At 43.3% G+C, this 27,366-nt stretch overlaps 1 protein-coding gene across 3 annotated transcripts in view; it reads left to right on the forward strand.

Moving 5' to 3' along the window:
• LOC147616280 (phototropin-2-like) overlaps positions 1-27,019 on the forward strand; it is a 111,832-nt gene extending 84,813 nt beyond the window's left edge. Inside the window, exons 16-23 of one of the 3 annotated variants that reach the window (XM_086777345.1) lie at positions 2,864-2,913; positions 3,001-3,107; positions 3,800-3,925; positions 4,225-4,276; positions 19,192-19,304; positions 26,173-26,313; positions 26,408-26,534; positions 26,618-27,019. In XM_086777345.1, coding sequence (XP_086633471.1) covers positions 2,864-2,913; positions 3,001-3,107; positions 3,800-3,925; positions 4,225-4,276; positions 19,192-19,304; positions 26,173-26,313; positions 26,408-26,530 — 712 coding nt within the window. In that variant the 3' untranslated portion in view covers positions 26,531-26,534; positions 26,618-27,019. The remainder of the gene's footprint in view (positions 1-2,863; positions 2,914-3,000; positions 3,108-3,799; positions 3,926-4,224; positions 4,277-19,191; positions 19,305-26,172; positions 26,314-26,407; positions 26,535-26,617) is intronic. The other 2 variants (XM_086777346.1, XM_086777347.1) reach the window with 2 other exon arrangements.
• Positions 27,020-27,366: the final 347 nt, after the last annotated feature.

The following is a 27,366-nucleotide window of genomic DNA, read 5'->3' on the forward strand; positions in this document are numbered from 1 at the left end:
CCAATCCCGCCCAAATCTGCTCTATCGTGCTGTATATCTCGGGGTCTTGAATGAGGTTGTCCGGAATCCTAGAGCTCGTGTGCTTGTCCTGCCACCAGGGGTCCTCTAATGTTAGAATAACCAGAGCATGATCCGAAAAATTAGTGCCCTTCAAGATGCCGATCATGCTCCCATGGCCGCAAGCCCACTCATCCACATAAAATTTGTCAAGTCAAGAGAGGTTGGGGCTTGTGCTCCTCCAATTAGACCGCGAGAAGCATAGGCTCTTGAGTTTGCGCCCAAACTCTTGAAGATGCTAAGGATCCTGTCCCCTGAGTGCTAGGATCAACTCCTCCCATGCAGGGTGCTTCGTGCCTGAGACTCTGGCCGTGCCTCCTCCAAGTCTATCCTCTGTTGCCTTGATCATGTTAAAATCTCCCCCCATGCACCAAAAGTCAGCCTGAGGAAGGGTGCGACGAACTGTCTCCAGAATATGGTTCTATCTGATGCGGCATTTAGGGCATAAACCTCGAGGAAACCCACACAATCCTCTCCAATTGGTAAGAGCTCCTCCCTGCGTCCTCGAGGGGCCAAAAGAGGGAGACCAAAAAGTGTGGCTCTTGCCTGATAGAATCTTCCCATAGCGGCGGGTACGCCCCTCAAAAGGTGGTGCTCTTGGAGGAAAAGAATGTCAATGGATCCCCCAACTATAGCTCTCTGAAGCTCGCCGCTAAGGACGCCTTGTCTGTGAAAGCAATGAGGCTCCCCTAAACCCTGAATGTTCCATGAGACTATCCACATATCAATCTCTATGAGAAGCGGAGCTATCAGAATTTCCTTCCACTCGAAGAGTCTTGGGTGTGGGGAATAATCACTATCAGTCCTAGGGCAAAGATGTGCCAAGTGGGTGCTGATCTTGTCGCCACTTTGTCTGAGCGCAATAGTAGGCATACTCCGAACTCCATCGATCACAATGGAGGTATCTGTAAGAGGGGAGGAGTGGTACTGCGACTGAGATATGTAGGAACACAAAGAGCAGCACCTCCAAGTTGGAGGCAACCCCTCCCCGCCCGGGTCCCTATGGCATGAGCCTCCAAGCTCCATCCTGACCAAGGGCGAGAGATGGGTGAGCACATCGGTGATGCGAGGATTGTGAAGATGGTATTAAAGCTCGATTGGCTGTCCATGAAGGACGGCTGCCATTACAGGCTCGGAGAAAGAGGACACGGCAAAGGGGACCGTTGTGGAAAAATTCAAAGGTGAGGATGGGGGAGGAGGTGGAGGAGGAGGGCCGGAGAGGAAGGAGCAAGGACCGGCTTAGAGTGATCCATCGGAGAGGGAGACTATCGGGAGGGCCTTGTCAGAGGTTTAGTGGGACCAGATGGCCTCACTGGAACTTGAGAACCGGAGGAGAAATCTCGGCGTGGAAGGGGCCTCCAAATCGGAGGGGCCCAAGGGATCCTCTCCGTGGTTGGAGGGGGCCCATCACCAACAGGTGGGTGTTATGATAAATGCACGAAGCGGTTCTCTGACAGATTCGAATCCTCTTTTACTCTCGTAGCCTACCGCTATGACAACAGTCAACTTTGGTAGTTGGCGGCAGCCCGGGCATGGATCAACCGTCCGCCACTCTCTGGCTTTTGGGTCGTCCACGGCCGGATCGTGATGCTCCCCTACCTAATAGCTTGCCTCTCTCTCTACCCCCTGGTGAGGATTAGAACAGGGACTTGGGGGGGGGGGGGGGGGGGGACCACTGGAGGCAATCTCTTGGACTAGCGTTGAGGGCAAAAGCTCTAGTGAGGTGGCCCATTTGCCTGCATATGAAACACTAGCGCGGGCCCGAGTACTCCACTTGCTGAATGATGGAGTCGCCCCAAAGGCATGGGATAGATATGACATGAGGCACTGTCTCCGGCGAGGCAATACAAATGGGAAGGGATGGAATCCTAGCCGCGCGTGCGAGAGACAAGGCGGTTCCATCACTATCCCTGTGGCTCCACCGATCACCGAGAGAAGAGGAAGGTATTCCTTCCTAAGGCCTGGGAAGCAATCTGTCACACTGGGAAGCCCGACACGCTAGCCTGAGGGTCGAGCACGGGGTCGAAGCCATGCTGCCACCGTGGAAAGAAGGCCTGGGCCGTACGTAGTGCAATGGGGCTCAACTGCGTGACTCAATCTGACACCGTTGGCGAGTCGAACTCCACTTGATAGTAGCCACGCCCGAGAGGATGATTGTCTTTGATCTTATAGGCCCACCAATGAGGCTCGCTTGCAATAGATCTCTAAGTTGTCCACCGACAATCTTGCATACCAGAGTGGAGGCTACCGACAATCTTGCATACCAGAGTGGAGGCCTCTAATGATGCAACAGTCATAGCAAGAAGCTGAAGGTCGGCTTTACAAAAGGATAAGCAAATAACAGCGGCCTCGGTCGGGTTGACGGAGCAGCTGCCATGGAGTCCTCCTGAGGGTGAAGACTAGAAAAAGCTGAGACTTGCCGATAGGAGAAAGCCTCGAGAATTGAGAAATCTGCGTGAAGACGACAGAGGAGGCGAAGGAAAAGGAGGAGAGGCTACCGAGAAGGAAGGAAGAGACAAGGGGCAGGGTGCTGGGAGGGGGGCGAAGCGCAAAGGCAGGGAATGGAGGGGGGGGGGTGGCAGGCAGAATCACAGGAGTTTCAAAGCATTTTTTGAATGGATTCGTTAGGTTTTTCAATAATTTGCTTAGGAGACTTTTTGAGAGAGGTGGTTGTTGTACACTTCACTTTATTCACGCGTTGGTTTAAATGGTTCTGAATCATGCTTCAAGAAGATGATATGTTCCTCAGTGCATCACAACCTAGCCATGTGCCCCATCTTGTAGACTTGTTGTTTTTGAACTGCAGGTTTTATCTTGCAGAGATCGTTGTTGCTCTTGAATACCTGCATTGCCAGGGTATGCATTCCTTTAAGAAATTCTCATTAAGCTGCAGTGTTCTAGGTTGAATAATGCCTAGTGAATTCATGTTTTCTTTTTAAACAGGTATAATATACCGAGATCTCAAACCTGAGAATGTTCTGCTGCAAAAGAACGGTCACGTTGTACTTACGGATTTTGATCTTTCATTTATCACATCGTGCAAACCACAGGTAGAAACCTATAGTTACATGCTCCTTGTTTTTAATCACCTGAGCAAGCTAGGGATGAGCTTTCCTGGGTGATATTTGCTGTTACCCTTTTCAGAATCTTAGGCTTGTTGACAACATTACTGCTTGTTCTGTGCCAACCTGTATACCCGATGGTGCTGAAATCGACCCTAGTGAAAGATGTCATTCACAGCATCATTTTTATATGGATCATTTTCTTTTTTTCTGTAGCAGTGGTGGGTGCGTTTTCTGTGTTCTGATATATAAATGGCACTCCTAGTTAATGTTTTATGAGGCAAAAACAGATGCATGTCTAAAATTTAACGATCTATGTATTGAGTGGAGAGTGTGAAATATCTTCTACGATTTTTTTGATCTGGGGTGAAAATCTGCAGCAATTCATGTGTCTTATGAGCTTGTATTGAGTGGAGAGTGAAATATCTTCTACGTTCTTTTTTATCTGGGGTGCAAATCTGCAGCAAGTAATGTCTCATGAGCTTATCTTTGTACGAATAATTCCCAATGGATGCTTTTGAGTGATATAAAGACTTTTTGAGGTTTGTAGCACTTTAGCAAGACATTAAATTCAATGATTATGCCACATGTTTTGCCTTCAAGATTCAGAATTTCCTTCGTTTCTTTGATCTCCTCGGGCTTGCTTGTGTTTTTGAATCAAAACTTTTTTAATTGTGCAGCTTATCAGACCCTCTAAACCACCAGGGAAACGCAGAAAGTACAAACCTGTGCCGCCTCCATTTTTTGTGGCAGAGCCTGTGAACACATCAAACTCTTTTGTAGGCACAGAGGAATATATTGCACCCGTAAGTGCAGCCACAAAATTCTTTCTCCTAAATGTGGTGAAGCACTCATGTCTAAGAGTAGATGTAGTTGTATGGTTCTGATAAGCAAAGCAATATCAGTTTTATGATATCGAATGGGTTAGGATTTTCATTCTTGGTTTGTAATTGTAATACTTTAGAACTTGTCAAGCTCTTGCACAAGACTGCACAGCCCAACCAGTCTTAGAGAAAGTATTTAACAAACGTGATGTCCCGTTTATATCTTTATAAATTCTGGTGCTACCCTACAGTAGAGCTAATGCTTTCTTGGTGTGCTCCAGGAAGTTATTACAGGTGCGGGCCATAGTAGTGCTGTTGATTGGTGGGCTGTAGGTATGGTTTAAAAATCTGACATAAAAGTTTCTTTTCAAGAGTTAGTTGTGATGATCTTCATAACCTACCTTTAAGGGGGGATTAAAAGAAATGAGATCTCTGTTTGCTAGCTATGATAAATAGTACATAAATTTGGGGCTAGCCAATGACATGAGAAAACCATTAAACAAAACAATCAACAACCATAGAATAATGGAAGGCTTTAAACTGTTACTACTGCAACCAGCAGGCATCTTTTGAAGTCCTCCATTAGTATATTAAGAGAATAAAGATTCATATGGTCACGTTACTTTCACCAGCTGTTGAGCTATCCTGTATCCTACTTAACCCAGGGCCAAACGATATGCATACAGAACTTAGTTACAAAGAACTCGAACCAAACACAATTAGGAATCTGGATACCATTCTGGGGCATGGATGCACGTGTTGCTACTTAGGCCTAAAGAAGCTGAAGTTCTACTTATGAAATTATTTCATAGGTGTAGTTCTTTGTGAAGTTCACATCCAGGAAGGTAGAAAAAGCACAATCCACATGTCACTTTATTTTCAAGGTTCCCTCTGCTTATCTTGCATACATGAGGCAATCCCATGCCATTCCTATGGTTATCCATACAGCTCCAAATGCAAGATAGAGTTGAATGAGCTTAGCATGTGTAGATAATTGTTGTCACGAGGCTATGATATAGCTCCCAGAGGTTTGTTCCTTAGTTAAGGCAGAGTTTGTTTGTGAGTTAGGACAAGAGGATTCCTAAATTGGAATTCAACATTTTCAACATTATACATAGCTCTGCAAGGTGGGAGATTTTTATGATAAAAAGTTTACTTAATTTATGTTATGTTTTACCTTTATGTCTAGGACTGAACATGTACACATGGCTTGTTTTTGGACCCTGTGAATTGAATTGCATGTAAATGTTTGTCGGTTTCGTGGATGCATAAAGACGTGAGTGGTTTCCAGCAGTGAGTGCACTAAGAATTGGCTTATGAGTTTTGCTAGAGGTAAAAATTAGACTTACCTTGCCTTAACTTTTTTAGTTGACCTTAGGAATAAAGCAGAGGGCACTGAAAATAATTCATAAGGTTTAGTATGGGCTGAGCACTGAGAAGGGGAGGTGCTCGTTATTTAGTGCCAAGCTCTTTGGCTTGTTTTCAGCCTCTGCACACTTCCCAAGGCAATAGAATAGAATCGCCCCAATATGTAAGGTGATTTCAACCATTGACGAGCATCATGATGCCATGAGAGACCTGCAGGACCAGATGAAAGAAAATGCCATGACCCAACTTTTGCATAAATACAACGCACTTTGCCTTCGCGGAATGAGAGGACCCCTAAATATGAGCCCAAGACTCAAGTAGCCATGAGAGTATGGACAATACCACCCCATATAGATCTGCCATGCTGTAATACTGGCAACAATCTCCCATTTGGGGGGGGGGGGGGGGGGGGGGGGGAGCGAAGGGTCATAGGGAGCAAAAGGAGGGGGCAGGCAGCAACAGAACTAAAGAAGCGGGGGGTAGCAAAGGGAGGCACATAAACTCGAGGGGGGCGGGCAACACAACAATGAAGGGGGAGGGGCAGCGAGCAAGACGGCGGCGGCAACAGCACTGCGGAGGGGGGAGGGGGAGGGGGAGAAAGAAACTACGCTAAAGGGAGCATTTGGGCGGGGGCGCACGGCGGGCTTGGGGGGGGGGGGGGGGGGGCAGGTGATGCTAGCGAACGGGGGGTGGGAGCTCATTACAACCGCTGTTTTGTAATCTAAAGTACACACATGCTGGCGGGAGCGTTGACTGAACTGGCTGCGTAGGAGGCTGAGACAAGCGGGAGTGCTAGTGGTAGCCAACAAAAACGCATGCAGATAGCAGTGCTGGCGGCAGAGGGTGGCGCAGCCTAGCAGTATGGTGGGTGGAGAAGATGATGATGATGATAATGTTGAAGAGGTCCTCCACGTTCTTGATGGTATCAACACCTCCACGATCTTGTCGATAGAGATGGTGTTTTTGAGTGCACACCTTCAACGATGATGAGAAGAGCAGGACTCGTTCTTCTTTTATACCCGAGGAGAGCCTTGCTTTTTCCAAAAGTTGGCTAAGCTTTTGCTTTTCTCTTTTTCACCTAACTTCTGCCTTTTTGACTTTTAATTATAAAATATTACTCAACTTTTGTCAACGTTCTTTTGTATTGCTTTTCTGACTTTAGGGCCTTGCTTTTTGGCCCTAGAGGTGCTTTTTGAAAAAGCAGCCTTTAGCTTTTTGGTCCGGCTTAGTCTCCTCTTGCGAGTTGGCTCGCAATCAACTTAGTTTGACTTTTTGCTTTTCCTTGCTTTTTGACTAGAACTAGTGCTTTTCCATGTGCCAACTTCATTGTCCCTGTTTCGATGCTTTCATCTACCTGTCTAGTGTCCGGGCACGGGTTCCATCATGTGAAAAGAGCTAGGAGGGCCAAATAGTTTAAAACCCCCCACACAATCAAATCGACATTCACGTTAAGAGAAACTAGACTGAAAAAGACTACAAGGAAACATTTATATCAATGCTTGATAGAATACACGTGTCCTGTCCCAAGGTGGGTAAAATAAAATTGGTATCCCTAAGCTTGTGTGGTCATACCCGGTGCAAAATTCACTTGATAGCGTTGGTCACTCGGCGACAGTTGGCTGCGCATTTTCTGCACCAACCGAGAACTCACAAAAATATGAGTATTGCCATTGTCAAAGAGTACCGTTACCTTTTGGCCTTTGATCCTTCTCTTTTTCGGCCGTAGATCATTCTTGCTGAAGGCCATGATTCTAAAACAATCTTGGCACATACCATGTTCTAGGTGGTTAATCTTAATGGAAGCGATCCAGTTATTACTTGAAATTTCTTGGATTGACATCAATGACTTGTTGTGCTTTTTCTTATTAGGGCAACTTTGGCCGTATGACCTGGCTGGTTGCAATCAAAGCACGATACTATCTTTTTTGCTTCAGCGTTTCGGGTGGCTTTTTCTTTCACCCTCTTCTTTTTATTGATATGCTGAGGTTGTGCCAGCTGAGGTTGGTCGGATGAGTTTTCGTTTCCATCGTTGTGGGATTTTAGTTGCGTGTTATCAAAATTCCGGGCATACTAGGTCTAATCCTCCAATGTTTGAGCGTGTGAACGGAAAGGCTCTCTCTCTCTCTCTCTCTCTCTCTCTCTCTCACACACACATATTACACCCCCATTATGGTACTGGTTGGAGCTCGACAGATCTGCATTGCATTCTTGTATACCCTACGCATATAGGTTGCATACTGAGCCTCTAGCAGTAGTGCTCCATCCATCATGCCCCCCCACTAGCTCAGTACTTCCATACTTTATTTCATGTTCATTTTGTCCTTTCTTTTCTGGACATCCAGAAGACATTGACAGTTGTACATTGATTTGCATAGGTCGAGTTCGGCCTCTAGTAGACGTTAATGCAGCTTTCTTTCTTTCTGCTTTCTCTCTCTGCAATTGGCACATTGCACATTTTAGAAAAGGAAGTAGAAAAGCCAATTGTCAGCAAAACTAGTCCGTAGATGTGCTTTTTTGGCATACTCCCTTGCTTCTCCAACCTTTTGGTTCATCCATAAAATGATTAGCTCATTATTGTTCAGGTCGTGGATGTTTTTTTTTTTGCTAAATGGTTCTTGTATACGAGCCCATGTGCCCTTAAAAATGTGAACAATATCTCCCCATATACTACAAATGCACTGAGTGTCCTATATCTGAATGCCCTCAATAGCCGTTGTGCTGACCCTACAAATATGCCAAGCTGTGATATCCCAAGTAGTATCAATCTTGCACAGGTGGTGTATATTGTGTATGAGAAATCAATTGCTCTCTCTTTGATATTTACTTGCTGAAAATGCTTCTAAGCATTTCTATCATTGACAATTCTGTTGGAGAGAATCCGAGCACAAGAACCCACACATACACACACACCCACACTCTAGTGTCTAAACAACCAGCCCCATCTGAATCACAAAAGGGATGCACCTATGAATTACCACCCCAGGATAGAATAAGCCAGGCGACTGAGTGCCGTGTAAGTACTGGAAAACCCGCTTAACGGCCTGCCAAGGTCCGGAACTTGGGCTGTGCATTAACCTGCTCAACTAAGACCCCGAATTGAATGTCTGGTCTGGTATTGCACAAATAAATCAAGCATCCTTAAGTCATCTGATACAATGGCATCAAAAGAATGTCCAGGTTCTTGAGGACTAAGCCTATCAACAGTCTCATCTAGTGTAGCCACATACAAATCACCACGTAAAAGGGCAGTTTTGATGTCCAATTGATGTACAGGTTAGAGGCTTGCTGACAAAAAAATTCAGGTTTGAGAGTGGTCCGGATGCCGAAAGACAATGTTGATACCATTGACAGATAGCTCGAAGAATGCCGAATACACCCCAATGTTCGGTTCAGCTCTTTTTTGTGAAGGCTGAAAATTTGCTCATAGGTTTTGGAGGCTTCAATGGACTCCAATTTTGATGATATTCGGCTCAGGAGACCCAGGAGATGATGAGGAACGCAACGGTGTAGGAATTGGGCTGTGCTATGGTGGCGCTGTCGTGGCTGAGTTGGGCGGCAATGGGGTAACCATAAAGGTTTCGTCTAGCTCAGCATAGCACACACATGCTTGTGTATGGATGCTAGTGAGGCATAGCTGCTTGTGTTACACAGAGGATTGGGGAGTGTGGTTCTTGGCAACAAAAGATGTGGATTCAACTCCAACTTCGACAATTCACGTTTGTCGAAGTATTTTCATTGCATGAATGTCAATAATGTCCATGAAGCTTGTATCTTGAGGAATCTTCGGTAGTACAATTATAAACATCCTGATGCAAACCGCAATGAGAAGATGGAGAGAGAAGAGAGCGAGAGCAGTATTTTCAGTATATAATCATATGATACAAAATGATGTTTAAAAACTGTGGCGTTTGGCCTTCCAAAAAAGGGTAACCTAATGCCTATTTATGATCTGCCCTCAAGAGGCGATCAGACGAATAAACTAAATCTGGCCTAGCCTTTATGTAGGCCCAAAATATGCTGGTGGGTCAGCCCTTTAGACGGTCGGCCTGCCCATGACTTGCATATTCAGTATTTATTGAGGCGCCTTCACACATGTGAGCATTCCCGCCATCTTCAGGGATCAGCAGACAGCCATGTCTATGTGTGCACATGACATAATCTGCACTCGAGTACAAAGATTCCCAAATGGAGGCTTTGCGGAGATATGTACAATGTCTCGGGGAGGCGACCGAGGGTGTAAAAGAAGTTTATGACAACAAGGATTTCTTTTGGCTGGGAGGAAAAAGGTTGCAACTGGCTAGGCAGCTTTTAAAGATCATGCTGAAAATAAAGCTGTAAATTGATTAGAGCTTGCCGCAACTTGGAAAAACATGGTAGTGGTGAAAAAGAGCCTTACCTTTTGGAGCGAAAAAATGGTAGGGTTAAAACCTTAAGAACTTGTCAACAAGGCACAGTCTTGTGTTTTGTGTCAGGGAAGGAAGGAATATTCAGCCTCTTCAAGGCACTCTTAGTTGTCCCACTGGCAGGATAGCATATGCAGAAAGAGGTGGGGCTCAATGGAATCAAATACTCACGCTTTTGGTTTATGGCTGAAATGTGGTATTACAAAAAGAACCTGCGAATTCTCACTTATTTGTGATGAAGATTTAAAGGGGACAAAGGTGGGAGAGAGTCAAAATGGACAAAAGAACAAAGAATTGAAGACAAGGGCTAAGGATATCAAGTTCAAAAGTTTTATGGAAAGATGGTTGTTATCAAAGCCATTGCGTTTATCCACAGAGTCTTTTGTGATAAGCATTTCAGGCAGAAGTCTAGGCTTAGATATGTTGCTATGTATTTTAAAGAGACGGTTAGTGATTGGTGGACGGCCAAGAAGATAGGTGGGACAATTGTATCTACCTGGGAAGAGTTTAAGAAGATGTTCTACCAATAAGTCTTGCTAGTGAACTTTGAAAAGGGAGTTATGAAGGAGTGGGTTCGCTTGCATAGGATGTAGAGGATTCAGTCGATTCATGTGTTGGTTGGAGTCATGGTGGCTCATACACAATGGTGAAACTCATGATTTAGATGTAATCATCATGGTTAAGGTATTAAACCACAAGGATTAAGACTTAGCAAAAAAGATTAACATAATGATGCCATAGATGAGTAGAAAAACATGTTATACTTGTTTATTAGAAGATGCCTCTTATATAGGCTGAGTACAAGCATCGAACAACATCGTTGATGAGGTCACAAGCTTTCGCAATCAACTCCCTTATTTCTCCTAGATTCTGGACACAAAAGTCAACATTTGTGGCCATCATAAATGCTCCTGGCTTCTTCTACAACTTGTGGATTCCCTAGAGCTACTTTCACCTTGTGATGATGATTATTTTCTCCATGCTACAAGGCTTTCTAATCTTGGAACCTGTTGCCCTTAGCCCCTTGATATTTTGGTGTTTATTTCAACACCCACCCTCAAGAAAATATACATGACTAAAGATGTTGAAAGATACCCTCAGCATGGAAGACAACCTTTTTTTGTTTTTCAACTAGCCTTTGGCCCAAGATCCTGCCGTAGTTACCAAATTTCATTGTCCATAGATAGCCGCCTGTAGGCGCTTATTTATCCACCTATAGGCGATGCCGCCGAGGAAGCACCAAGGGAGGTTATGAACCTAGGACCTTTTGGTCCTAGGCAAACACCTTCACCACTTGAGCTATCATCTCATTGGCCATGGAAGACAGCCTTAGCATGGAAGACATAAGGAAAATACCACATAATCTCATTAGAGATGGTGATACAATCGATAGGGCATCTGGTACATCCCGTTCAATAGGTTTGTACGTCATTTACGGCATCCATTGCCGGTACAGAGGCTGGTTTAACTGGTACAGGGGTAAGCACAGCAGGTTCATAGGCCGGTACAACATTAGGGAGGTTGATCCAATAGTTCATTCTGATCTAATTGGTAGAGCATAGCCTGTAGGCAAGTAGGAGCACAAATGATGTGTAAGAGAAGGGGAGAGGGCTGGTTTCGGGCTCTCATCAAGAGAATGTGTAGAGGGTCCATCCATATTTTGTGTGCACATCATAATGCCATTTTTTTGTGTATACACATTGTAATGCCATTTGTTAAGCTAATGATTACACACTTGCCCCAAATAGGTGTCTACAGCTTGTAATGCCACTTGTTTAATCCATTGAATAAACTATGAAAATCCTACTACTCACGATGTGCCCAACTTATAAAATGTCCACCTTATTAAAATGAATGTTGAATTTAGCCTTTAAAAACTAAAAACTCGGGTGTGCATTTAGTAACTTGTCCATCATTAATAAGCATGGACAGCCAAATAAGAGCCTGTTTCCACATTAAATCCTTCCCTGAATTCTCGGGGCTTGCCAAGGGAGTGTCCTATGCAACCAATTCCACTGTGTGACGCATATCTGGTTCCGGGCACAATATCCATGTGTCCGGGCACGTGGTGATTTGATTGGATAATCCCAATTCCCAAACCTTTGTACACCAAATCCACAGCTTTATGTCAAATCTGGTGACACTTGATATAGACACTGTGGCTGTTGCTCTTTGACTATAGGAAGTGGCTAAGCAGCAAAATCTAGCCTATGCAAGAGCTGAAGAGGTGAGGAGGGAGACTCAGCTGGTGCACAGAGGTGGCCCCGTTATCCCTTCCCCCCACCCCCCCCCTCCCCGCCTAGGCCTGCCCTTTCCCTTCTCCTTTCCCCTTGAGTGTAGCCTTTTATAGACGCAATTTGATGCTTCGCAGGTTTGTCTTCCCCCTAGGAGGCATTACTTTTCGTGGTCACTGGGCTGCAGGGATTTTAAATTATGACCTATCCTACCACTCGGCTACATGGCCATATTGGCGAAATGGGATTGGGTTTACGATGAAAGAGGGGATACAGGCAATAAGTCTATGATAGTTAACACCAGACACATGGACTCAAGGGGTAGACTGACCTGGTGCATAGGGGTGGGTTATTCTCTTCTCTTTCCCCTTGAGCAGATCCTTCTATAGTCACAATTTGATGTTCGGCATCTTGGTCTTCCCACCACGAGGCATCACAACTCCTGGTTGCAGATAGGCCAAAGTACCAATGGGGACTGCAGGGATTCGAACTCAGGGTCTTCCCTCCATGAGTCGCAAGCCGTCACTGCTGGACTACACGCCCATCCGCGGAACGGGGTGGGGTTTATGAGGAAAGGGGGAATAATGGCAATTTGGCTATGGTAGTCTGCACATAGGTACATGAATTGCTAGACAGAGCGGCATGTGGTAGAATCTCTACAAGATCAGAAGGTGGTGTGGAAAGAGGGGAGGCAGGGGGGGCATCAAATCCTTTGCAATCCCTGTATGCAGATTGGCTACATGGGGACCAGCACGTAGCCATTCAATCATGCCTGCAACCACCCACCACTGGGGTGGCGCGAAGGACATGACTGCATGATGTATCCCTTTTGGAGATGCGACAATTGCTGGCTGGGTATTTTGGAGAACTCTATCTGCTGGAGAAAGTGGAGGCCATCCAAGCAGGGAATCAAAAGGTACTGAGGAGGTTCTCGGGTGATGGGATGATCAAGGAGTCCTGCTGCCATGGTGGCTGTCAACATCCAAGGGTCTTCATCATCTATTCAAGATGGCGACTGATCATCGGAATATCCTAAAAGTAGTCCTTTAAAAAGCCCAAGATGCCGACGAAAGTTAGTATGGATCATAGTCACAGGAAACGTTTCGAGGTTTTTTTTCGTTTTGAGGTTTTTGGGGTTCTGTTTCGAAAGGTTTCGTCCCTTGGCTAAGAAACCGCGAGGGTTCAAAAAATCAATAATTTCATAAAGTATGAATACTTAAAGAACTTATAGAGGCCATCTAAAAACATAGTGTAATGATGAAAAAATGGTCTCTTCTCACTCATCTCGGGGAACCATTCTTATTTTGGTGAGGCATTATGGCAATTTTGCTTGATTAGATGCCACTCAATCAAGGACTCTTACGAAATTGAAGAAGAGAAGGTCGAAATTTAGAAAGATTTAAGACATTGAAGTAAGAAAAAGGGGAAAGGAGAGAGGAGAAGAAGAGAAAAGGAGAAGAAGAGCAAGGGAGAACAAGAGGAGAGAAGAAGAGAAAGGAAGAAGAAGAGAATACAGGAGGATTAGACGTGAAAGAAGTAGCAGAAGATAGAAAAGGGAAGGAGGGAGGCAAGAGAAGAAGAGGAAAGGAAGGTGATAAGGAGGATATGGAAGAAAAACAAAAATAAAAAAGTCCCAGAAAAATCAAGGGGGGAAAAAGAACAAAACCTGAAATTTCGGCGAAATTGCCGTACCGGAGAGGTTTCAAGGTTTTTAAAAACCGTTTCGAAGTTTCAAGGTTTCGAAAGCTAGAAACAGGTTTTTTTGTTACTATGGTATGGATTCATTACATATTTCAAATATGGGTGAACTGCGCATGCAAAAAATCTGTTGCAAGTATGGGTGAATATCCAAGCACAGCATACATGGTGAAATTTGAAAGTCTATCTAACAGACTCAATAAAATTTTGTACTTATCCTCTCATGTAGATAAATGGGTACATGAATAGGACAGGCCATTGGCTGAAAAACACAATGCTATCAAGACTCATCATGCACATCCTGATGGTGTGTAGTAGATGGAAACTTTTTCAAGTTCTTTGAACTGCTTGTTACACTGAAGAGTTTTAACCAATGGGTGCCTAGCCCAGCAGTGTAGACTTGGAGCTCCGAGGGAGAAGATCCCAAGTTCAATCTCCGCTTCGACATCTTTTGGTGTTGTAGTCACAACCACGAGTTCTAATCGCCCTGGGGCAGACATGTAAAAAGTTGTCTTCAGGCGCCAATGAGGTGATAGCCCAAGTGGTGATGCCTAGGTCAGGAGGTTCTGGCTTACGCTGCGGCATCGCCTACAGATGGTTTTAAAAAGTGCCTTTGGGTGAAAAAACAATAACTACGGGAGGATCTTGGGCCTAAGGCTAGATTTAAAAAAAGGGGGAGAAAGAAAAAAGGCTCTCTACATGCGGGCATTCAATATTGTGACTAGTGGTGGATCTACACATTGAAAAAAAATAGGGAAAAATTTTGGCATGTGTTAAACTTGAATCTCTGGACTTTCATGGCATTTGTCACCATTTTCAGCATCTCCAGAATTCATGTGTGTGGATGGGCTTTGGATGCCCAAAAGATCAAGAATGTACAAGCTTTGGGTCTGGGGGATTATCCAGTACAGAGGACCAAGTGTTCATAGCATGGTCCAGGCACTCGAGACAAATTCTTGGACATAGAAATGGGTTTTGGAGCTCAAGTGTCAAATGGAAAGTATGTATGGCGAACTCTTGAGGATTTGGAGGAGATCGAGCAATGAATCAGGTTTCTACATGGTGCTTACATGTATTTCTCATGTGGTGGAACACAAAGAGATCATCTCCTAAATTTTAGTGAAAGTTGCTATTTTTGGCAATCTTTTTTGGCAATCTCCGATGGAATTTCTGTTCGCGTCATTACCTCCGGAATTCGAAAGAGATCAAGCATTGCCAAAGCACCGATGTGAAATTAGCTATCATCTGGGATATTTTTAGAGCCAAAGATTGTGGAATATTTGGCCTTTGGATTTCGGACATTTGGCAAATAAGAGGATAAAAGTGAGACAAGTGTCCTCACACTTGTCAATTCATCTCTACACATGGCATTATAGCATTTTCTTGCTTATTTGAATATGAGAAAGTTATCTCTTGGGCGAGTTTGAGCTTCAAGCAGGTTTTTGGAGGCTGAAAACTCTGATTTTTCTCCATTTCTCTTCATTTCTATTCCCACCATAGTCATATCCAGCTTGGAGAAGATGATTTTTAACTTCTCTGCACCATCTTGCACAACCCGGATGGCTGTCTTTCAGCAAAACAGTCCTAAAGCTTGTTGAAATTTTTGGTTTTATGCGATATACACGTTGTTACACTAGTTTATGAGGTCATGGATAAGCCATATGGGCTGGTTTGCAGGTTTATGAGTTCATGGATGAGCCACACGGGTTCGTTTACAGGTTTATGTGCTCCTCGAAGAGCCATATAGGCTGTCATACAAGTTTATGCGCGTATGGAAGGACTTGTTGGTTTATGACTGTATATGGATAATCCAGCATCTCCCATTGGGAGAGTAAGTCCCTCAAAGCTTGTATATGTTATATTTCTTCTTGGATAATGAAATTCTCCAAGGGGAGGGCCGGCCCATTCCGGCCTTTTTGAGGTGTCAGTTGTGCAACTTTTATTTTCAGCTTTGGGGATTGATTAATAGCTGTGATTAAATGGTGAAATGTTTTATTGTGCTCATGGTCAAAGCGATGCACGCCCACTCCCACGCTTCCCGGGTGAGTTGCATTGGTATCAGAGTAGAAGGCTTTCTCTCATTCTTATTTGAGAACGATCTTATTAAGGTGCATACTATGGCCATTGATAGGATTATACATAGCAATACTAGGCATAATGGAAATGGTTTCTTGGAGGGTGTGAGGAGGCGTCTATCTGCTATCTTTGTATTATGGAAGTTGCTTCTCAAGCTCAAAGCAAGTGCCAAGCTATAATGGAGTTCTATTTGTCTCATGGCTTCATGATGTTTTCGGCAAAGAAGAAGAGCTAAGTATTCTTTGAGGTTACAAAGCTATTACTTTTTTATCTTTCATGGTTTATGTGTTTTGAACACCTAACCCTTGCGTGTAAATGCAAGGAGAAGTTTTGTATGTTTTTCTTAAATGTGTTTCACGAAAAATGTTTTTCATGGCTGAGAAGCCTAGAATCTAGAGGTCATCTCTATCGTGAGCACGATGCTCAAGGACTCCAATATATGCCATGGTTATATATATACATATACATATATATATACACATATATATATATATACATATATATATATATATATATACATATATATATATATGGTCATCTTTTGCATTGTTTAAGGCTCCCTTTAATGGGATGAATTCATTTGATGACTCCCTTTATTGGGATGGATTATACCTATGGAGATTTCTTTTTTGGACGAGATTTATATAGATATTAAGCTTCACAAGCGATTTCTATGGACGAATCTGTCCGAGTTTATAGAGAAGAAATATTTTGATATCTCATGGATATTATGCTTTTATGGATAAAGTCCACCTCTACTCCAAGGTGTGTGGTTAGCACGGAGCATGTGGTAAGAGTTATGGTATACTGGTGTATGGATTTCTAGGCTTCTTTTTTAGGGATTTGGATCCATCCTGAGGTTTATGGATCATATTTATGGTTCCCTTTTATTGGGATGGATTATTCGTTTTGGCTCTTTTTATTTGGGGTGCATTGGACTTATGGAACTCATGGCTCACATACCCTGTGTAGTGTTCCCTTGTCCTACATGCTCTTTTGAAGATTGTTTCTACCATGTGTGGGTGGAACAATAGAGAGCAAATGGAAGGGAACATGGGCACTTCAGACGGTAGTGACAAGCACAACATACCCTGTGTAATGTTCTCTTGTCTTATGTGCTCTCTTGAAGGTTGTTTCTACCATCTATGGGTCGAGAGCAGATGGAAGGGAACATGGGCACTTGAGAGGGTAGTGTGAGTTGGTTGCAAAAATGCCTACAAACTATTGGTGGCCGAATGCCTATAAACTATGTGTAGCAGAAATGCTTATGGAACACCAGGCTAGCTATGCCTGCGAGTGATTGTTTTACTTGAGCCCACCTCTCACCCAAGGTGTGTGGTCAGAGTACCAAAACGGAGTGTAAGTGGTACAGTGGACATAACGCTTGGTTGGCACAGGACTTATGTCTATGCCAAGGGTCATGTGGACCAATGCCTTGTTGGTAGGAGACCAATTTTGTCTCGCCCATTTGCTTGGGACATGATTATGATATCTGGATGGGATTGATTTGTCTCGCCCATTTACTTGGGACATGATTATGATATCTGGACTTATGGGAATGTGTTTTCTCGCCCGTTTATTTGGGACATGGATTTTTTCCAGCGATATTGGAATCACTATCTTCCTAACAGAGGCCACGAGGTTCATTGTTCATCTCACCATGCATGTGGATTCATGTTGGGATTGTGAGAGAGAAATTCAATGAACACTCCACCATACATGTGGATTTGTGTTGGGATTGTGGAGTGAGTGTTTCATTGTTTCCACACCATGCTTATTGATCAGAGTTGAGATTGTATGAGAGAACATGGGAACTGTTAGGGTTGGGAGAAAGGATTGCTTGAACTATGGAGAACCAGCTTTTTTGTCACCATGGTTTGTGCTCTTGAATGGCACCAATTTTTGTGCATAGCACATGTTTCTGTGCGAGGCACTAGTTTCTTGTGCAGGGCACTTGTTTGAGTGTATTAGCACTTGGTTGGCGATTTTCATTGGCATATGATTCTCTCATTGATATTGGTTATTGGAACACAATTGGCTCTTGTGCTTGTGTCTAGCATATCTTCCACGTAATTCTTGCCCACTTGATGGGTTATGGTTACATCTTGATATATGGTTTGAAGCTTTAAAGCTGAGCACAACTTTTAAGAAGCTGGGGGAAATGTCACCATTTTCGGCATCTCTAGAATTCATGTGTGTGGATGAGCTTTGGATGTTGAAAAGATCAAGAATGTACAAGCTTTGGGAATGGGGGATTATCCAGTACAAGGACCAAGTGCTCGTAACATGGTCCAAGCACTCGAGACGGTTTCTTGGACACAGAAATGGGTTTTGGAGCTCAAGTGTCAAGTGGAAAGTATGTATGGCGAACTCTTGAGGATTTGGGGGAGATCGAGCAATGAAACAGGTTTCTACATGGTGCTTACATGTATTTCTCATGTGGTGGAACACACAGAGATTATCTCCTAAATTTTAGGGAAAGTTGCTATTTTTGACTATCTTCGACAGAATTTCCGTTCGCCTCATTACCTCCAAAATTCGACAGAGATCAAGTATTGCCAAAGCACCAATGTGAAATTAGCTATCATCTAGGATATTTTTAGAGCTAAAGATTGTGGAATTTTTGGCCTTTGGATTTCGGACATGAAGCAAATAAGAGGATAAAAGTGAGACAAGTGTCCTCACACTTGTCAGTTCAGCTCTACACATGGCATTATAGCATTTTCTTGCTTATTTGAACACGAGAGAGTTATCTCGTGGGCGAGTTTGAGATTCAAGCAGGTTTTTGGGGGCTGAAAACTCTGATTTTTCTCCATTTCTCTTCATTTCTAAGCCCACCATAACCATATCCAGCTTGAGAAAGGTGGTTTTCACTACTCTGCACCATCTTGCACACCCTGGATGGCTGTTTTTCAGCAAAACAGTCCTAAAGCTTGCTGAAATTTCTGGTTTTATGCGAATATACAGAATGTTATACTAGTTTATGAGTTCATGGATGAGCTACATGGGCTTGTTTATAGGGTTTGGCGCTCCACGGGGGGCGGGGGGGGGAGGGGGGTGGGGGCGGGCGGGGGGGCGCGGTCGGCCTATTCCGGCCTCTTTGTGGTGTCTGTTGTGCAACTTTTATTTTCAGCTTTGTGGATTGATTAATGGTTGTGATTAAATGGCGAAATGTTTATATGTGCTCATGGTCAAAGTGATGCGCGCCCACTCCCGTGCTTCCTGGGCAAGTTACAGCGTTACCTTTTCTTAGATTGGTTACGCACATCTTGGGGTTTAGGAGGATGTCTCTCCTAGCTAACAGCCGTGATTTTGTATAGATATATTCATACTTAAAAGAAGTCTCTTTTAAGTGCCATTAAGTGCCAAAAATAGCATAGCTCTTTTTGGATTTTCCCTGATTGTCTTGCATTTTGGTTGTTGATTTTAAGAAATTCTTAATGATGCTCTTCTATGCTATGATTTTCAGGTATCCTATTGTATGAAATGATATATGGGCGTACTCCATTTCGAGGCAAAAACAGGCAGAAAACTTTTGCAAATATTCTTCACAAGGACTTAACTTTTCCTAGTAGCATTCCGGTAAGAACAAATCACCATCCATTTCACATCCTTAAGTTTTTTTAATGTCAAGATGCTGACCTAGTTTTTTGTCCTTTACTTTATTGTCACTGTTTGTAATTTTTGCATATGTCTACTTGCTGCAAAATGTACTTATAAATGAGCGAGATGTATATGAACTTTAGAAAAACCGTAGTTCTTTTTTTAGTAATTCTTATATAACCAATGAGAAACCTCATTGCAAGGTGAAAACCCACAAACAAAACATCATGAAATAATTGAGGCCCTGATAGAGGGGCCAGGGATTTGATTGTCTAGAAGCTGTCAAAGAAGGCCATGTATTGCTGGTCGTCTATTTGTTGAGTTTCGGCAGTCATGTAGAGACTATCTCAACAAGCGTCGGAAGTAGGTGTATTGATCAAGAGGAACGTATCCATAATGTATCTGATTTCTATTTTACCATATTGTCCACAGTGACCATAAAGTAGTCCACGCAAAGAATACCCCGAAGTTGGTATATCTTTGTGGAATCCGAGCGAAAAGCCAAAATGTCTTCCCAAATTGAGCTCTCAAGAATCGCATGCGAAGATGCCCTGAAAGTCTGTCCAGGAGAGCACGAGAGAAATCACAATACCATAGCAAATGGAGTAGTGTCTCATCGCGTAGCATGTAAGGGTGACATCTTGGCATAGCGATGTGCCTCTTTTCCAAGAATACATCGATAGGCAAAACTCCCACAATGCATGTCCAAAGGAACAGCCTTTCTTTTAGTGGCAAAGCATTTTTCCATATGCTGCTCAAACAACCACCCCACCATCTATATGTTTTGTGCATTGTCCAAAGTGCATTAGCGTGATCCGCGATCCAAGGAGGAGCAAGCAGTTTGATATAGATCCTTTTAGCCGTTCATGTAACCCTGTAGCTTGTGGTGTAGCAACCCGCTAGTCCTTCAAACGCTCCTCATGATGCAGTGGAGGCACTGGTTGAAGAGGCTGAAAGGTGTGTATGAGATGCCATAGAGGCTTGTGGTGCATACCTAATCCATACCTCCAGCATGCTGTTGGGAAGGAGATAACATAGCCTTCATCATTGACCACATTCGCCATGAAACGTACACCCACTTGTGACAGGAAGAAAGCTTTCCGTGGCTCAAGAAGGCCTAACGGAGCACAAAACCGCCTACTGCAAAGTATGCTTTCCAGCCACATGGTATTTCCAATCCCGGACGGTCTTCCATGCCATTCTAGTCGAGAATGTTGACACCCCCATGATTTCTGTGTGTACATAGCTTGTCCTTTCGCAGCAACTTGAGGCCTTTAGTATTGTGATTAGCTTTCCAAAGTATCTCGAGTGTAGCAGACATGTACTCATTCAAGTGCTTCTTTGGCCAAGCAAGCAATGGCAAGAAGAATTGTATGTATGCAATGAGAATGGACTCCACAATACGGAGTAACATGTAAAGGCCATGTGGCCAACTTCTAGTACTGCAATTTAGCATTAATTTTTGCAAAACCCAATGAGAGTTTTAACGTGTGCCCGTGTGCCATGCAGGATCATCTCATGGCATGAAGAGGGAAGCTTGTACCACAAAATGCTTGCCAGATGGCAATTGAAGACCACGAAGTGCACCTTGCTGAGTAAATGGTCCATGTATAGAAGAAGAGGATGAGTTGTGGGAGCCCTACGCACCATGTGGGAGAGGGGAAATCCCTTGCCCCTCACTTCTTGACTGAGAACAAGTTTATGTGCGGAACAGAATTTTGCTAAGACTCTTCAAATCCAGGCCGCTGAGTAGCCCATCCGGAGCATGGTGTCCTCCAGGAACGTCCAGTCAACTCCATCATATGCCTTCTTGCAGTTTAGGACGGAGATGCTCTTTGCAGAGCTATGCAGCTATAATGGCCTCCCAAATGGTGAACTTGTTATCCAAGATGTGCTTCTATCTGGGATAAAATGTGTTTGCATGCCATGCATAAGATTAGGGAGATGCAGTTGAAGATGACGGCTGATCGCACTTGCCAGGATCTGGTAGGCAGCACCTAGGAGGGTGATGAGACACTACTATGGAACCTCTTGTCCTTGGGAATCAAATGGATAAGGCCCTGGGAAGGTGCTCAAGGAGAAACAGGTCATGATGGCCTGTAGGCTAGCCTTCTTGAGATTGCGATGTCACTGGAAGGGAGAAACTACAAGCCCTTCCACGCCTCAGGGCAGTTTGGGAGGGGAGGGCCTAGAGTGCTAGCTCAAACTCCTATTATGAAAAAGGAGAATACAAAAGACTCTGCGAGGCTGGAGTAACTTTGTCTCGCATGTTGTCTGACAGAGGCAAGGTATTGCTTGCTATAAAAGTGGGAGGCGATGGCAGGGATCCTCAGGTGAACTAATTTTACCATGCAATCACGGCGGGGTACAATCAGGTCAAGGCAAAGAAAACCCTTTGTCACTCTGTCCTCTGACGAGTCCAGAATGAGGCACACGCATGATAGCGATACTACACGCTCTGGACTTAAGTGCCTCAACAGAGGTTCAGGCAACCTCCATTTCAGTACCTACCCACTCACTATGGGGATCTACTCCTGTAGGTGCTGAAGGAGGAGTGTGTGTGCGTGTGTGTGTAATGTGTGTGATGGGACGCGAATCTGTGGAGCTCTGCAGCGCCGTCTTCGCTGCATTCTGCTTTGCAACGCTGGCTTCTGTCATCCCTCGCTGAGTCTGCAGTGCTTGTTGCACTCCTCACGTCTCTTGCCTCTGCTGCGTCGTCTATCTTGCCTTCTCCTGCCAGTAGCTGTCTCTGCTGTTCTTGCATGTCCTTACGTCTGTCACCTGCTCCCTCTCCTGCTGTTTATGAAATCTTCCATTTGTCTTCTTTCTGGGTGCAGTTGTGTGTGACTGTGCACCCTTTCTCTTTCTCTCTCCTATTCCTTCCGTCTTGAATATATTTGCCTGCTTCTCTTATTTTTTGCTTTGCTCCTCTCCTCTGTGTGTCTGTGTCTTCTCTCAAAGACAAATGACTGACAATATAGCAAATGTGTATATTGACACTAAATATGCCAAGTATACGGATCAAGATGTTCTCATCATGTAGGTGGACATAGCTAAGGCTTTTGATACAGTTCAATGGGAGTTTATAGCTCAAGTGATGGACAGAATGTGAATTGGGCCTAAAATGAACAATGTTATCTTCTAGCTTTATCAAGAGGGATCAACTAAATGCATTTTGGACGGAGAACTTACAGCCTCATGGTATCTTGGGAAAGCTGTTCAGTAGGGTTGTCCGCTTAGTGCACTTTTCTATTCCATTGCGACTCACCCAATGCTCCTTTACATGGATAGATTAACAAGAGATGGAAAGCTACATGGTCTCTCCACGGTCGATAGTACATAATTTGTAGCACAGGCATATGCTAATGACTCTTTTTTCCCAAGGATACAGAGGCTGATGTAAGTACTTTTATGAAAGCACTATCTCTCTATGGTTTTGTTGTGGTTACATGTAAATTTTCAAAAATCAAAGCGGCTCCCTTTGAAAGATCATGATTGGCATTAGCTTTTGTGGCCGGGTCAGATTATCCCACCTAAAGAGATAGTGAGGCATCTTGGTTATCCCATTGGTTGGGAATTGTCTATGAAAGATAAACACAATGGGTGATGGCAAAATTGCACTCTAAAATAGAATACTAGAAATTATCTACATGGCCTCTACATGTGCTGTTGCGTATAGTACAATCAATAATCATGGCATATGTTCAGTTCTATCTTCCGCCCTTACCTTGGACAAGCATATAGATTGATAATTTCATGTTTAAAGCAATGGAATGCGTGTGGAAAACCAAGGCAGATAGAAAAGGGTTACGTTTATTAAGACAAGACCTTATGTGTTCGCCCAAAATGCATGGTGGGCTCAATGTTTTTAACATTCATTATCATATACTAGCAAGAAAAGCCACTCTTCTACCTGCATTTATAGAGCAAGTCAAGCCATGGGCACACATATTGGGAGCTCTGTGCAATAACATGCAAACAAATGCATATGGTCATTGGATCATCAATTATGACAATATAATCTTTGGGCATTTTCATGGTCGTATTCCAGGCTCCCCATATTCAACTGCTCTCATTCAAGATTAGCAAGCTATATTGTGTCACTTGCAATGGTCAGGTAGGCCTCCAAATCAAGGAAACTCACTTTTTTTACAAAGTATTCATTGGAGCAGGGTGTTTAATCCACCGCTTGCTTTGTCTCAACCAAGAAAGACTTACAATCTTTCCACATTCGGAATTCGTCGCATATGCAATGTTGTGGATGAAAATGGTTAAGTTATTACCTTCCCACGTGCAGTCAGGCAATGCAATTTAGGGGTGCAACACAGGCCAATCTGGAGACTCATTTCGGAAATAATGCAGCCCTTTCAACCAGTCCCAATGCTTGAGGAATCATTCAGAATCCAAGATCGGTTTTTTGGTAGGCAACTTCTAGGATATACTCTTGCATCATTGGCCAACTTGTTTGCAGCTAAGCCTTATAAGTTGCTCTTACCACCTCCATGGATTGGGGATCATGGAAATCGCCTATGTCAAAATCTCTTGCTTATTGGAAAGCTTCATTGAAAAGAATTTGGAAGAGTGGATTGTCCCTCAAGCAACAATTGTTTCTGTTGAGATGTTTGGTTGGAGTATTCCCGGTTGGATCTTTTTCGGTACGATGGTGCATTGCCTCTACTTCTTGTCGGCAGTGCTCTCATCCTACAGAGACAGTGCCTCACCTTCTGTGGTATTGTTCGCACTCGCGATTTTGTTGATGATGTCTACAAATCTTCGGGCTCGTTTTCCGGGGAGGCATTTTGGTCGAATGTTATGGCTTTTTGGTTGCCTTTCTCCTCCCCTACCAAACTATATTGACTTCTTTGACTGGACCAGATTCTGGGCGTTGACTATCTATCATGCTTGGAATCAGTTGCTCTTCTTTGGAGATTCTATCCGGTTGTTTGTTTAGTTATGGGAGCCCTTTTCCAGTCCCTCCGAGATTCTCATCAAATCGGGGGACTAACCTTCTAGCAATTAGAAGTGTTTTCCCACTATCTTTGATCTTAGTAGTAGCTGTCCTCATCTGGGACAGCTATGAACGTATATTCTCTTCTTTCTTAACGAGACAGTGGGTTTCACTAAAAAAAAAGTAGGTGCTGAAGGAGGGTGAGGGTATTGTGGCATGGCAAGAATCATCTTAGAAGTACTTTGTTGAAGTTGTATCTCTCTTCCATATGTACCATTGCAGAGCTTCAACAGATTAAATGATGTCTTCTCGTCAAGTTTCTCTTCGGAGTGGCCAATATATCCATCTCAAATCACCTCACCCTACTTCAAACTGAGGTTTGTTGCAATATATTCTGCCCTTCGTATTTTTGTTACTCCCTAGTGTTTCTTAAGAGTCACCAGTAACGGAAGGAATTCACCTCATAAGTCAGTTTTCTAGATTATCTCAGTTTTTCAGATTGCATGCCTACTATGGGAGAGGGTGCTACTCAATGCAGGGCCTTGAGATGTAACAACCACAATTTTACACACCGTCTGAAAAAAATGTTGGTCAGGGCCTTATCTAGAATTTGGCCATATCTTCCTGTATGGGCGGGAAGATACTGTTTAGACAACACGGTAACTGTGTGGACAAGAAGATCTTCCAACAGAGAATTGTCAAAGGGTCATTCAAAGCTGCTGAGCCAGCTCTTTGAACTTTTCCATTTTTTGTGCCACATAGGAACCATGTCAGCATAGCTCCAGCCAGGGTCAGTTTCAATATTCCGGGGACGCATAGCTTTCTTCATGTGGTCTTTTTGATGGTTGTATTTTTTGGCTTTCATCTTATCTTATTATATAGAATACAGAAGTTAAGTGGATCTGAGCAGTGCTCGAAAAAATCGGCGTTCTAGTGTATTTCTACCAGCAGCCAGAATTAAGAAAAAATGGCTGAGATTTTAAGTAGCCCTTATTTTAAGGAATGATTGATTTGTCATATATTTTAGTTATAAAACCGGCATATAGTAGAGATTTCAGAAACAAAATCTAGATAGATTTAAGAGTTGTCCTTATTTTGATCAGTTGAAAAATATTTTTTTTTCAAGTACTGGATCTGAGCATTTGATGACCTTGAAATGGAAACTATCTATCTTATTATATAGAATTCAGAAGTAAAGTGGATCTGAGCAGTTGATGACCCTTTAAGAAAACTATTGACTGGTTGATGTGAAGAAAAATATTTAAGGTGAGTTGTGAGAGATGCCATACATATTGCACAGAATTGATTATTAGGATCTACTGAACTGGAAGCTCTAGGAGACTAGCTTAGTCTTCACTAATGTGTATCTATCCAAAGTTAGTACCAAATAGGCAGAGTGGTCTGTGACCAAGCTAAGGTGTTGGTTAGTGTTGTGATGGTAATCAGTGTGAATGCTTTTGTGAATTGGTCATTTTAATGATTGTATCACGTTGAGGTCAAGTGACGTACTGATTTGTTTTGAACCTCTTGTTTGCTGGAGAACAAGCCTTATCTAAGTACAAGAGTAGCGAAAGTCAAAGGGGCATCTATCTTTGCTAGAATCCAGGAACTGAGCCACCCACTCACACCTAATCTATATTAGTAGCATGTATGGAGCCTTTTTAAAGGCATTCTTCTAATTGATAATTAAGAAAAAGCATTTGAATCAGTTTGCCACTCTAATATTATTGAGTTGTGTTTTATTTCTCTCTCTCTCTCTCTTTATGCCATAGCCATAGCCATGTTTCTCTATGATCTACCATGGTAGCCTTCACTTCATTGTTTTCTACATTGTTCTCCTCATTGGTTGTTTTGTAGTTATTTCAGTCTGTTGCTGACCCTTGGCTTATGTTTTTGCAGGCAAGCTTAGCTGCAAGGCAGTTAATCAACGGGCTGCTACACAGGGATCCTGCAAACAGGCTGGGATCGACTAGCGGAGCACATGAAATTAAACAACATTCCTTTTTCCGGGGCATAAACTGGCCTCTCGTTCGAGATATGGTACATGTTTCTGATGCTTGCAAAGCTGTGGCTTTAAGGTTGTGCCTTGAAGAAACATAACGTTAACGCGAGACCTGGGGCTTTTTTTCTGCAGACTCCACCACCGTTAGAAGCCCCCTTGGAACTTGTTGGGAAGGATCCAGATTCTGACACAAAGGAGGCTCTAGAGTGGGATGACCTTGAGGCTACTACACCTTTCCTCTCTGATGTTTTCTAAACAGGTACAGAGTAGGGTTCGTTCCCTTTTTTAATTATTTTCTGAGTGTGTTATCGTTACTTAGTTTTTCTTTTTTTCTTTACACAGGAATCAGTTATATAATGTAAATCAACTTCTTCTTCTTTCTTCCTTTTTTTTTTTGTACCATACCCGTGTTGTCGCTTTTTTTAACCTTACTTCTTAAAATCATTTATGGATGGACGTGCGGATCTGGAATATATAGTAAAATAAAACATATTAAACGAGATTTGCAGGGATTTTTTCGAGCTGTATAGTTTGATTCGGCATATTAAATCACCTTCTTTTGGAGGCTAGTGTACCGTTACTAACCCTTAACTTTATCATAACTAGTGGGCAACCCGTGCTTCGCACATCTCTTGAGACTCCAAATTCAAATTCTACCCAAACCTCCTCCTCCCCTTCCCGAACCTACCACGGGGAAGGTTTGTGAAACTCTTCCTTAAGATAATATAGAGAAGCTTCATGGCATTGTTGATTTAAGAATTTAGTAATAAATAATTATTAATGGGTGATCTCTAGAATTCATTTTGGCATCTTGTGAACCAACCGACCGGAGACGTCTCTCTCTCTCTCTCTCTCGGGGATGTTTTCATTGTGCATAAACAATGAGTACCACACAGGCGATGGCTAAATTCCTACATTTATGAGTTGCACAACGGCACGAAAAGGGATGATATGCTGCATTGCGAAATTTTCACTTTGATAAATGACTATACGATGCTTTTTTAGTAGAAGCTTGTCTAACAACATGAATGTAGAGATGTTTGCTGTGATGTATGAATCAAACTTAAATAATGTTTTTTGTTTTGTTTTTC

Source organism: Cibotium barometz, chromosome 38, assembly GCF_041138505.1.
Source record: "Cibotium barometz isolate CiBa-2024 chromosome 38, ASM4113850v1, whole genome shotgun sequence".
Taxonomy (NCBI): domain Eukaryota; kingdom Viridiplantae; phylum Streptophyta; class Polypodiopsida; order Cyatheales; family Cibotiaceae; genus Cibotium; species Cibotium barometz.